General features: G+C 41.0%; 1 protein-coding gene across 1 annotated transcript; it reads left to right on the forward strand.

The window, feature by feature from the left end:
- Nucleotides 1-3,388: 3,388 nt before the first annotated feature.
- On the forward strand, nt 3,389-4,333 carry LOC131838206 (olfactory receptor 5P4). Its single transcript, XM_059184034.1, has one exon. It carries the CDS (start codon nt 3,395-3,397, stop codon nt 4,331-4,333), a length of 939 nt encoding a protein of 312 aa, XP_059040017.1. The 5' UTR covers nt 3,389-3,394.
- Nucleotides 4,334-13,927: the final 9,594 nt, after the last annotated feature.

A 13,927-nucleotide genomic window follows, 5' to 3' on the forward strand; every position in this document is an offset into this window, starting at 1 on the left:
GCTGAAGGCAGATGCTTAACCGACTGAGCCATCCAGGCACCCCTTCTATGCAATGTTTTAAGAAGAAAGTGTGGAACAAGGCAGACATGATCCCTCCCTCATGGAAATGTAGGAAAGTAGGCAAAACAAAAACAAAAACAAAAACGAAGACATTGAGCAATGACTTACACTAGTGTCTACATAAGTAAAGGTGTAAAAGTGCAGAACATATTTCAGGGTTCTCTGAAACTACTCACTGTGACACTGTAACTTAGTCCAGGGTGTCAGAGGACACTTCAAGGGTGAAATATATTTAAACCTGAGATCTAAGATGACTAAGAATAAGGGTGTGGAGTGGTGAATACCATCATAAAATGATTTGTAGTTGGGTAAAGATAGAGATAGAAGTATGTCTACTTTTAGGTTTTAGCATAGTATCTAATGCATAGATTTTCTAAAAATTGTTTAACACTAATTCAACAAACATCTATTTAGTCCTATATTCCCAGCATTACACCATTTAATAGGGATGCAAAATCATTAATCATAAACACTGCACTTTCATTCCAGGGAAAGAACAATATCTTCCACCTGTAATGGTACTAATCAAGTGATGTGAACAGAATGTTGGGAGAGGAACAGGAATGAAGGGACTTTAATTCTCCCAGATAGGATCTGGAATGTTTTTGTGGAATCAGTGGTACCTGTTTCTATCATTCATCAGCCATAGTCGGGCTTCCTTAAAACCTAAAGGAATAGTATCTTTCTAGGACAGAGGGAGTCTCACAGCATGTCCATTTCCTAATTTGCTGGATTTGAGGTGTTTGAGCTGTTAGGCCCTCCTAATGTGGATTATCAGGTTTAGCTTTGTTCTGAAGGTCATTGATTGATGGATTCATTCCCAGAATCAAAGGAACCTGACTTTCAACCTTAGAGAACCTTCTGCTTTGTGGCCATGGTTCAAGAATAGAGCCAGAGTAGATTGCAGCCATGTATCTTTGACAACCTGCCAGTCTATGTGGCATTTGTAGATGGCAGAGTCCTAAGAAAAATGTTAGGGTGAGCTTCATTGTTTTATTAGAAAGCTTACATGTTGGTGGATCAAAGTTAGCAAAGGGGAGAGAGAATAGCATGTGTGTGAGAAATGTCTGCCACCAACAAGCATGGTGTGTGTGTCAAGTGTCCTAGGACAGATCCATATTACATGAGAAAAATATATGTGATTTTTAAAAAATGTACATCACTTATGTTGAAAATAATATTACAATTCCAGTGGATTCATGTTTGTAAATTGAACAGTACTAGCAAACCCAAGTTATCTCTAAACATAGGTGACATGAAAACCTGGGCCACTCAACATAGTCACATTTCAGAAATGCCACAAAATGTCACAGCCACATTAGTCATCTTGATCTAATAATCAACTGCAATGATAGTAAAATGTTATAATTATTTTCAATTTGAGTTGAATGTTTAATTTTTTCATTTAAAAAATAAGTGGAAACACAGAGTATGTGTTTCACTCATATACTTTTATATCATCATGTTTATGTGTTATTTCTCTGTCCCAATAGAGGTGCACATTAATTTCTCTATCCCAATGGATTCTCAATGTAGTTTTCCAAAACAAATAAACTAATTAATTTGTAATTACATTCAGTGAAGTAAGTGATTTGGGCCTTATCTCAAATGACACAAGCTTCACTTAAATATGGCTCTGCCATTCAGTGACCATTCCTCGGAGCCTATCTCTAGTGTTGCAGTGGACGTGTTACTACTTTATCCTTGCTCCTTTTTAAGGACACAGAAATATTTGAACTCTTACATGTACAAGAAATTGCGAGTTGATTATTTCGAGTAAATTATTAGTAACTGAGCATTTGTTTGTTATATACACAGTGCTGGGTCTTTTCATTCAAATCATATCATTTTTAACACAATAATCACATGAGGTATGTATGATTATTTCCTTTTTTACAGGTGAGGAAACAGAAGATCCACAACTTCTTGTAACGTGACTCTGATTCCATAGACAGCAAGAGGCAGAGCTAGAAACTGATCCCAGGTTTGTGTGGCTGCAAAATCCAAGGTATTTCTGCACATCCCTTTGTCTTCCCCAGTGTCATTCATATCCAACTTTGGAAACATTTGTGTCTTTCATCCATTTATTTTCTTCTCAAAAAATTTATTTCAGGTTGAGGCTTTGTCTCATTAAAAATGCCAGAATATGAGAATTCAGACACATAATCTTAGTACTGTTCATACTGTAGGATGTCATTGCCATGATTCACATGTAACATTGAGTAAAAGGTGCATGGTTGCTGGTAGTTATGTATGTATGTTTCCTTAATTCTTCATCAGATAGAAGCTCTTCAGGAAAAAGCAAATTATTCAGAAGAAAGTGTTGGTCTTTAAACTAGAAGAGTCATGGAGATGACTGAATGTAACTAATATATTCTCTTCTGCCCTTGATCATGTGCTCTAATTTGAAATAAGGGAATATTATTCTGAAATGTTAATCTTTCTTTCAATCCAATTTCCTAGCCTTCCTAGCTGGCTACTTGCATCCATATTTCTCTAACTACCCTCTCCTCCCATCACGATCATATGCTCCTACTTCCTATTTCCTTACAGTTGCTTAATAGAACTGATGAAACCAAAGCTTACTACTGCAGGTCCCCAAATGCTTCAGTTCACTTTCCAATTAATCCAGTCTGTGAAAATACCTGGACTCTTCTTATTGCTTCATGTAATCTCAGAAGGATGAAAAAGTGTGTATAAGAGATAAGTCCTGGAAGATTTTGAAGAATATTCAGAATTTAACTCATAACAATAGTAAAATTTCTATTTGGTCCTTTCATCTTGGACATAGACACTTTCCAGCCCTTAGTACCAATTATAACTAAGGATGCAATTTTTTTATTCCAGGAAAATGATCAGGTAAGAAAGAGATGTCCAAGTCAACTCCATGTTTTTTGTCCAATAATTGGATAAATGGTAATAATATCTAAAAAAGAGAATCCTGGGGCAGAGACATATTTGGGATGGGGGTAGGAAATTCAGAGCTTGCCTTTCCCTCATCATTTTGGTGATTTACAGTTTATGTTGTTACCATCAGTATTGGTAGATCACCCTTTTACATGTTTCTGGTACACATGGGGAGGACTTGCTCTATGGTATACAAATAGGAATAAAATAGCTAAATTCCAAGATCGTTGAGTCTTCAATTGTAATATTTTCATGGAATTTGAGAAGAAAATTCATGTGTACAAAGCTTTCTACAAGTGAGGCAGAATTACCATTCAGAAATGATAATTGTATGGTTCTGTTTAGATATCTACATTAAATGTGGGGTAATTTCAACCTGTTTAACCTCCTCTGGTTCTGATTTCAATAGGCAACATTAAATGGGTAGATGGAGACTGAAAACCTTACAGCAGTGACAGAGTTCATTATTCTGGGGTTAACAGATAACCCCACCCTATGTGCCATCTTCTTTGTGATTTTCCTGGGAGTTTACATAGTTACCATAGTGGGAAATATCAGTATAATCATCTTAATCCGAAGCAGCCCACAGCTTCACACCCCGATGTACCTTTTCCTCAGCCATTTGGCCTTTGTGGACATTGGGTACTCCACGTCAGTCACGCCAATCATGCTCATGAGTTTCTTAAGAGAGAAAACGACCATCCCTGTGACTGGCTGTATAGCCCAGCTTGGCTCTGATGTCACCTTTGGGACTACAGAGTGCTTCCTGCTGGCTACCATGGCTTATGATCGCTATGTGGCCATCTGCTCTCCCTTGCTCTACTCCACCCAGATGTCCCCAGTGGTCTGCTTCCTCCTTTTGGGGGCTTCTTACCTGGGCGGATGCATGAATGCTTCATCATTTACAGGCTGTCTGATGAACCTATCCTTCTGTGGACCAAATAAAATCAACCATTTTTTCTGTGACCTCTTCCCACTCCTGAAGCTTTCTTGTGGCCATGTTTATATTGCCGAAATATCTCCTGCCATCTCTTCTGCATCAGTCCTCATCAGCACACTGTTTACCATAATTGTGTCCTACAGCTACATTCTCCACTCAATCCTGAATATGCGCTCTACGGAGGGGAGGAAGAAGGCCTTCTCTACCTGCACTTCCCACCTCACTGCGGTCACTTTGTTTTATGGGACAGTTTTGTTCGTTTATGTGATGCCCAAGTCGAGTTACTCAGCTGATCAGGTCAAAGTGGCATCTGTGATCTATACAGTGGTGGTCCCCATGTTGAACCCCCTCATCTACAGCCTGAGGAACAAGGAGGTGAAAGGGGCCATGAGAAAACTAATGGCTAAAACACACTGGTTCTCCTGAATTACGTCAGATATGAATCCATAAATAACAAACCAATGATTTGGGGAAAAATTTTTGCTGGATACTTTGATGATATTTATCATTAACTTTATCACTTTGATAGTGAAGAACTGCTATAAATATAAAAAGCCAATGCTGACTGCCATATAGAAAATGAAATATGTGATTAACATGGAAATCTGCTTCATTCAAATTATGAACTTTTTTGAACTTCATTCAAAAGTATGAACTTTCCAAGGTAAGAATACCTTTGCAAAATAGTTCCATTCATCAGTTATGAGTCCTATTTAAATAAAGAGAGCTATTTCCATCAAAGATCAAACTTGATTGAATTCCATCTTGTTAAATAACAATTGGCCAAAAACAAAAACACAACCTTGTCCCCAACTAATGGTTATATTGACAAGTCAGGTTGTTCAGGTCACTTCCTTTAAAGATACTGCCCTGGGGCACCTGGGTGGCTCAGTCAGTTAAGGGTCTGCCTTCGGCTCAGGTCATGATCCCAGGGTCCTGGGATTGAGCCCCATGTCGGGCTCCCTGCTCGGCGGGAAGCCTGCTTCTCCCTCCTCCTCTTCTGCCACTCCTCCTCCTTGTGTTCCCTCTCTCCCTGTGTCTCTCTGTCAAATAAATAAACAAAATCTTTAAAAAAATAAAAAAAAAAATAAAGATTCTGCCCTGCCTTCATCAATGAACATTTAAATTTTTGGAAACACTGATGTTGGTGTCTCCGAAAAGCTTCTATTTTCACTTTATTTAAGCCAAAGTAAGGATCAGGATTCTTCCATGTGGCCATTAAGAGATCCAACCCAGATAACACATAAGGAACTTTGTATACATCTCACGAACTCTTTTTGCAATGTGAGTCTCACCAGATGATTCTAGAGTAGGACTTCAAAAGCTGAAGTTTCTTTGGAGGAGGAGACTGGGATATTGGGACTTTCTTTCAACAATAATTGATAGATAGGAGGCGTGAGATTATGGTTCAGGTGACTGAGATGTTTGCCACACATTTTATAATATCTCTCAGGGAGGTGTCCCCTGTCACTGCTTCTTCCACTGACCTTTTTGAAGGGGCTTATGGTCCAGTCTGGTATGTCAACAGCCTCTAAATCGATTCCCTTCTTCCTGTACTCCTTTCACAATGATTTATGATTAATATTCTAGCTAACATATTTTATTATCAGCATAGAAATAATGTCAGACAAACAAATTCTGTGACAGGTTGGAGGGACCACTTTACAAGCTGACCCGAGTTCTTCACGGATCAGATCAAGGAAACCTCCTCCTTTTCTGCCTGGAAGCCACTCTGAAATTTCTCTGGTCCTATTTCTCCATTTATGCCTCAAATTTACTTGCACCAATTATGGGGCCTGTAAGCCTAGTAGTGCAATAATTTGGGGGCTTGCATCAGTACAGGCATGCCCCTTTACAAAGAGAGGGCCCCCAGAGGTGTAACTTCAGTCTTGGAAAGGCATCCTGGGAGTCATAGTGGGAGCTCTGAACTCTGGTGGTTGAAATTTTCTTTCGCTGTTTCTGGAAGTCTTTGTCTTCATCTTTCCCCTTATACTTTGCTTTTCACCAGGGTATATCCTCGGCCCTCTGCTCTGTTCCCCCTCCCCATAATCCCCTTGGGTGATCTTATCTTCTCCCATGAGCCCAGCTGCCCCCTTTGTGGTGACAGAATCCCTACACACCCTTCCTTGGAGTACAGATGAACTTCTTCACCCACCTTTCCCTTTTCCCCCAAGACTCTCAAACTCAGTGTGTCCTGACTTGAATTTATCAGACATCTCACAAAACTATTCCTTCCCCTCTGGTCCTTTCTTAATAAGTGGCATCTCTTTGTAAGGCCTTGTACTGCAAGAGATCTGGGGTGACCATCCCTGCACACCCATCAAAATAGTCTGCCTCCCTCCACCCCTTTTCTTCTGTCAGAGGGAAGACATGTTGCATACGGACCACTTCCTCATCCAAGTCTCTCCTTTCTAGGTGCTTAAAGACTCTCCAGTTGATTATGGTAAGTTCACGCAGAGGTTTTTCCTTCCTATTCAATAATCCAATCCCCCTGATGTAGGTGGTGTGGTGTGTGGCACTGTTCCTCTTTTATGGGAGAGGATACACATTAGCACCTATTTTTTTCCCTCCAAAATTCTAAATGAGGAAATGGCATGTAGGAGAAGGCATGTGGGAGAGCAAAATATTAACCTGTACAAATTAAGATATTAGAATACCTTCATATTTGAATATCACATATTTGTGGACACAGGTGTTTTCATGTTCTAAATCCCAGAACTTGACACTCTCCTCTCTGTCTCTGGCAGTATTGGAAACACTCAGGTCTCCCCAGTGAGAGTGGGTCTTTCCCCATCTGTTTACAGCATAGCCAAGAATAACCCAGAGCGCTGAGGTCAAGCTCACTCCCAAGACAAACAAGGAAGGGGAAAGGCTGGGCTTGCTCTTCTGCTTGAATTGTGTCCTTCAAAAATTCGTATGTTGTAGTCCTAACCACCAGTATCTCAACGTGACCTCATCTGGGAATAGATACAGATGTTACTGATGTAAGTAGTTAAGATAAAGTCATATTGGAGTAGGATGGGCTTCTAATCCAATATGCTAATATCCTTACTTACAAAAGAAAAAAAATAAGAATTTGGACACAGACAACACAGGGAGAACCTCATGTGAAAATAAAGACAGAGAAATAGGTTATGTTTCTATAAGCCAAGAAACTCCAAAGATAGCCCACAAATCATCAGAAGCTAAGTGAGAGAGCTAGAACAGATCTCACAGCCCTCAGAAGGAACTAACCCTGATGACACTTTGATCTTGGACTCCTAGCCTCCAGAACTGGGAGACAATCACTTTTTGTTGTTTAAGCCACTCAGTTCATGGTGCATTGTTATAGCTGCTCTCACAAACTAACACAACTAACTACATATCTAGTATTCCCCTCCAAACTATCAGCTAATTTACTACTTCTTGGGGAGGAGGGAGTGAACGCTAAGAAAGGTATGTTATGCTAATGGATAGCTCTTCCAAAGTGGGGCAGAGAATACTAGAAATGGGAAAAAGCATTTTCCCCAAAAAGCACATAAAAAAATAAAGATCAAGACTATCCCTGTGTAAATAATCAAAAACTCCTTTTGTAAGAATTTTTTTTTTTGGGGGGGGGGAGGTTTCCTGATGACTGTAGACTGTAGAGATTGTTACTTAGAAGGCAGAGATCTGAACCAGGAGAAGATTTTAAAGATCCTGAGCTGTTGGGTTGTTAAAAGATTTTTAGTCTATATAAATTTCAGGAGAATTTTCTTCTTTTGGAGTGGAATGGGACTTAGGAAGTCACTGACATTCTTCATACTCCGTGAACCTTATCTGTAGCAGAGTATTAGAGCAGATTGTAGGCAAAGAGGTGAGAGGTAATTTGGAGGTGAGGAAATCATTGCATACCGTGATTAGGATGGTGGTTATAGAAGCCTTTACATTTGTCAAAAGTCATCTACCTATATATTTAAATCGTGTGTATGTAAATTTTACTTTAATAAAGTTGCTATTTTAGAAGATTCTAGAGTACTCCTTTCTTTCTCATTTTAATCTGAGGCTACAGGCAGTGGCAACAGGATTACCATCTACCTCGAAATGGAGGCCAACACTATTTCTTAATTAGTTATCAAAGCTGTTCCGTCACCTGTTGTACCTCCTCTAGTTTCCCAGATATTTATTCTTTTTTGTTCCTTTCATGCCTTTCTTCAACACTGTGCCTATACCAGCACTGACTTTCTTTCTGCTTAAACAATTCTATTATTTCTTCTTTTATTACACATTTGCTGGTGATGATTTTAAAGCTTGGGGTAGGTTCATTTATTTTTGGTCACAAAGAATCTTTGGTCAACAAGAGTCACACACACAAAAAATCTTCGTTTTTTTTCACTTTTTACATGCTTTTATTTTGAAATAATTACAGATTCGTGGAGCTGCAGTGATAGTACAAAGAGGGCCTGTGTACCCTTGATGCAGCTTCACCCCAGGTTACTAATGAATCAAAACAAAAACCAAGAAACGGACTCTGAGACAATGTATTAGTATAGTTCTGTGCACCTTCATTATTTTTTTTTAAAGATTTTTTTATTTATTTGACAGAGAAAGACACAGCGAGAGAGGGAACACAAACAGGGGGAGTGGGAGAGGGAGAAGCAGGCTTCCCACAAAGTGGAGAGCCCCGTGTGGGACTCGATCCCAGGACCCTGGGATCATGACCTGAGCCTGAGGTCAGGTCCTGACCTGATCATGACCAGACGCTTAACGACTGAGCCACCCAGGCACCCTGTACACCTTCATTCTTGAAGATAAGTCTGTTTTGGGTAGAATTCTAGGTTACCAGTTATAAATCTTGGAGCACTTTTAAGATCCAATTGTTTTCTTGTTTCTATCATTTCTCTCAAAAATTCAGCCATCAGTCTTCTTCCCTCTCTCGTCCTCTTTTTCAAAAGGAATATGTCCTGTATGTCCCCCTTGTTGGGGAAATCATCGAAAAGATGTGACTACCTATGAACCCAAGAGCTGGACCCAGGCATTCAGCAGCTCCTGGCCTCCTCCCCTGTCCTTGGAATGTTCCTGTTGCCTCTCCTGCTCCCTGAGCCTGCTCCAAGGACACAGCCTTGGAACTGGTATTGAAAACACCTGTGTGGTCTTCGTGGCCTGCGTGGTCTGCATGGCTGCACCCAGTTAAGGCCTCTTTACAAGCTTTAAAGGTTTGGCTGGTAGGTGGAGGGATGCATTCGCCGTCTTGCTGCTGCCCAAGACAAGCCTTGAATGTAAGTGCCCTTTGCTATTAAAACTGCCACCTTCCAACCCGGAGTGGTGCCTCACTTTTTGGTTTTTCCCTGCCCTGTGTGTAAGAGGGCTGGTTTCAGATCACACATGGGAAGCTCCAGGAGAAGGTCGCAAGCCAACACCCCAGAAGTTTTTAACATTTGCTTTTGGCTTCTGGGGTGTTGGCTTGTTATGATTTCCCAAAGTGCAGTTGTTCTACTTACCGTGTTTGGAAGATGCAGGGTTTCTTGAATTTGTGGCTCATGGTCTTTCATGTCTGGAATATTATCACTGAATATTTCTTCAGAAAGTTCTTCTACTTCTCCTTTTTGCTTGGACTTCAATTGCACATGTGTTAAATCTTTTCACAATTTCCTGTATAGCTCTCATTCTTTTTGTATTTTTTTCTCCATCCAGTAACATGTATGTTCTCTACTGACCTATCTTTCAGTTTACTAATCCTCTTTTCTCCTGTGTCTAATCTACTACAAATTCATCCACTTAATTCCTAATTTATTCTCCATTTCTCAGATTTAAACTTGGTACTTTCTGTTTGTTAAAAAAAAAAGTTTTTGTATTCAGTTCTCTGATGTGAGTTTTCATTTTATTCCTGTTTTCTTAGACATAGTTTTAATATTTATTTTGAAGTACCTGGCTTTCATGCATTTGATCCTGGCAAATTATTGGCATACCTTGTTCTTTTGTTTTTTGAATGATGGGCAATATGGATAAAAAGTTGTAGAGGATAAAAATGATATTATCTTCCTCAAAATGTGTTCAATTTTCTTCTAGAAGGCAGATAAAGCACTGGATGAATCTCTTTGAAGAAATGGAATTTTAGTCCCCAAAAGGGTCATTCATGTAACGAAAGAACTCCACGTCTCCTTGTATAGTGTAACTCCTGGTAAAACAGTGTCGGTTAGGTGCTATGCTGTGTTGGGGATGTTCTGGCTTGGCCTTATTTCTTGGATACAGTAATTACTCCTCACATCTGGTCTTTCAGGACTCCCAAGTAGAAGCATAAAATGTGACAGGTTTTCTCTATCTTTAAACAGGCTGTCTATCAGCACTTCCAAATGCCAGAATCTGCTGAGATCTTCAGCCTCCCCCAGGCAGATTGCCACCTGATGTTTTGATCTCTCACATGCAACTTGGAAGTTGTCTATTTCCTTAAAGAGAAATTACACATAGAATTTCAGGCTCAAGTCTCTTCTGTCTTCGGTTGCGTGCCCTGTTGCCGAAAACCCCAGGCTGTAGCTTTTTGCTCAGTCTCCATTCCTGTTGATATCACTTGGCAAATGCTTTTATTTGTGAGGCTCCAGGAAGAAGTTACTGAGGAAATGACATTAAACTGAAGTATAAAGGAAAATGGGAGTAAGGTGGTCATTGATAGCTGGAAATGCAGTTGCAGAAACAGGTGGGTGAAAGGAGAGATGTGGGAGGTTGAACTAATTATCTTTAGCTCAAAGTACAGGGTCTGGTACACAGCAAGCATTTAACAAATATCTGTTGGTTAAACATTAATTCTAATTCAATGAATATTTATTTGGTCTCTTTATTCCTCATACTGGATTATGAACTGAGGAAAGGAAGTTGAATGAATTGTGTGCTTTTCTTTCAAGAAGTTTGCAATGAAATATTTCTTAAAAATCCAATGGTTTCTACCCACATAGTAAGAATAAAGTGCTAGTTGCCATTTTTTTAAACTTTACATTTTTTAAGGTTTTAAAATTCTTTAATGTATATATTTAAGGTGTACAACATGATTTCTGACATAAATATACATGTGAAATGATTAATGCAGTCAAGCTAATTAACATATTCATCTCCTCACACCTTTTTGGGTGTCGTGAATGTTGGGTCTGTAATCAAAGGAATGAGACCGATACAAAGCAAAGGTCAAGCAAAGCTTTATTTCATGCCAAGCACTGAGAATCAAACTGATCCGTCAGGGTCATCTCTTACAAAGAGGCGACCCTTCCCCACCTCACAGCCTAACTTTTATAGAGCAAATGCCATGTGGTTGAGCCTGGCTACACACAGGTTGCCAATAAGATTACAATTTACCCTAGTAGATATTTGAACTAGCTTCTCACCTTGGTCAGAATTGGGCGCCCAAAAGGTGGGGCCCACTCTCCCTGGTAACTAAGGAGACAGTATACACGCTCCACTGATTGGATGTCAAAACCTGGCCTGGCCTGCCCTTGTATCTGGGCTTTGCAAGTAAGTTCCTCTGGGAGGGGCAGGGTCAATCTAAGTTTACTGCATAAACAACAAAATGGCTCCCTCTGGCTAAGTAGGCCCTTCATTCACCACTTTTCTTTGGAGATTAGTCAAATCTTTGACTTTTCAGCCAGTTCTATGTTCTCCCATTGTAAGAGGTTATATTGAGCATGTAAGACTAACATTTTTATCACTCTAATTTTCTTTTTTTGTACAAATGACATTAGGGCATTTATAATGCGGAGGCCAAAAAGTAAGTGCACGGTCAGCTGATGAGTTAGCCATTCACTGCTTTGTATATATAACCTTTTCCATTTTTCCTAATTCTGTTCCTCTAATTTCCCACCTATACTTTACATAAACAGATAACAATAGGAGCCACAATACACAAACGGTTAACAATAGGAGCAACAATAAACTCATAGTCTTCGAGTCTTAGCTTTTGTTCATGGTCAGCGGGGTCCATCGGCTGCAGTTTCCATCTCTGGGGGGCATCCTTGTCCTCAGCTCTTTTGATGTAACCTGTGTGAATCCAGGCCCTGATGCCTTCTACTTTTATTGCCTTCCGCGTGGTCAGGATGGAGTACAGACTGATCAGTTATTTCTGCTATAGCAACCTCTGGTAGCTGAGGGCAGAGTGGGAGGAGGGGTGAACATTATTCAAATGAGGTCACCTTGTTTAAGTAGGGTGTATACTGCGCCCTGAGGAGGGCACAGGGAAGGAGATCTACCCATCCACCGCCAGTCTCCAGAATTAGCTTTGTCAAGGTCTCTTTAAGGGTCTGGTTCGTTTTTCTCTACTTGCCTGGAACTCTGAGGCCGGTAGGCACAATGTAGTTTCCAATTAGTGCTTACAGACTTGGCCAGTGCCTGTGAGACTGAACTCACAAATGCAGGGCTATTGTCTGACCTGATCGTGAGAGGCAGCCCAAACCTAGGAATTATTTCTTCTAATAGCTTTTTGGCTACCACTCCTGCCATCTCCTATTTGGCGGAACAAGCCTCTACCCAGCCTGAAAAGGTATCTACAAAAACTAACATATACTTGTGCCCATATTTTCCAGGTTTCATCTCTGTAAAATCTATTTCCCAATAAATTCCTGGTTCCTTACCTCTTTCTCTTTTCCCTCTTCCCATTCTAGTTCTTCCTGCATTAACTGCCAGGCATTGAGCACATCTATCAACTACATCCTGAACCATATGCCCTAATTTAGAAACCTGGCACTGCTTGCCTATAAGCTCCTTGAGTCTGCCTGTCCCCAGATGAGCACCCTGATGTATCTGGTCTACTAACTTCTTACCTAGTCTTTGAGGAAGAATTAACTTTTCTGTTTTAGTCTTAGCCCAGTCCGTTTCATAGTCCAATTTAGCCCATTTTTGTAAACACTTTAAATCTTCCTCTGAATAGTCTGGTTTTTCTGGTAGGGCTGGAGCCGGGAGTGTAACCAGCTCTTGCACTGTCTCTTGGGCTGCTTGCTTTGTGGCTTGATCTGCTAATTGGTTTCCTTTTGAAATCAGATCAGTCCCCTTTTGGTGTCCTGGACAATGCAGAACGGCCACCTCTTTTGGGTCCCAAATAGCCTGGAGGAGAGTCAATATTTCTCCTCTGTTTTTAATTCCTTTTCCTTCTGCTATTAATAGGCCCCTTTCTTTATAAATAGCCCCATGTATATGGAGAGTAGCAAAGGCTACCTGCTATCTGTATAGATGTTGCTGGTTTTACCTTTGGCCATCTGCAGTGCCTTAGTGAGTGCAATCAGCTCCGCTTTCTGCGCTGAGGTTCTGTGTGGCAGAGCTGCCATCCAGAGTTCCTGCTCAGGGGAAACCACTGCAGCCCCCGCATACCTCTTCCCATCAACCATGTAGCTACTCCTGTCTGTGAATAGAGTCATCTTTGCATCCGGGAGGGAAATGTCTCTGAGGTCCGGCCTTATTCCTGTGACTTGGGTTAGGACCTCCCCACAGTCGTGTGGGTGGTCAGCTAGCTCCTCTGGTAGCAACGTGGCTGGATTTAGCACCACTTGAGGCTGGAAGGTCACTTTTGTTTCGTTGAGGAGGAGGGCCTGATACCCTGTCACTCAGGTATTTGTCATTCACTGATAGTCCAGAGAAGGCCCTCAATAGTGTGGGTGGTGGTCAGGATGAGACTTTGACCCAAAGTCAATTTACTTGCATCCTTGACCAGGAAGGCCATGGCAGCCTTTATGCAGAGGCAAGTGGGGAACCCAGCCACTACTGGATCTAATTTCTTGCTAAGATAGGCTACTGGCCTTTGCCAAGGCCCCAGAGTCTGAGTCAAAACTCCTTTGGCCACCCCTGCTTTTTCATCCACATATAAGTGGAAGGGCTTGGTAACAACTGGGATGGCCAATGCTGGGACACTCCATAAGGCTGTTTGTAATTCCCAAAATGCTCCTTCTGCCTCAGCTGTCTATCATAGTGAGCCCTCCTTTTGCCAGTTTGCAGAGAGGTCAGGCAATCTCCGAAAACCGCGGTATCCACAGCCTACAGTAGCCCACCATCCCAAGAAACTCCCTCATTTGTTGGGGCGTGGTGGGGCAG

The sequence above is a fragment of the Mustela lutreola genome, chromosome 1 (assembly GCF_030435805.1).
Source record: "Mustela lutreola isolate mMusLut2 chromosome 1, mMusLut2.pri, whole genome shotgun sequence".
Lineage (NCBI taxonomy): Eukaryota > Metazoa > Chordata > Mammalia > Carnivora > Mustelidae > Mustela > Mustela lutreola.

Coding starts and splice junctions, on each gene's coding strand:
- LOC131838206 (XM_059184034.1), top strand. CDS start 3,395: ATGGAGACTGAAAACCTTACAGCAGTGACAGAGTTCATTATTCTGGGG.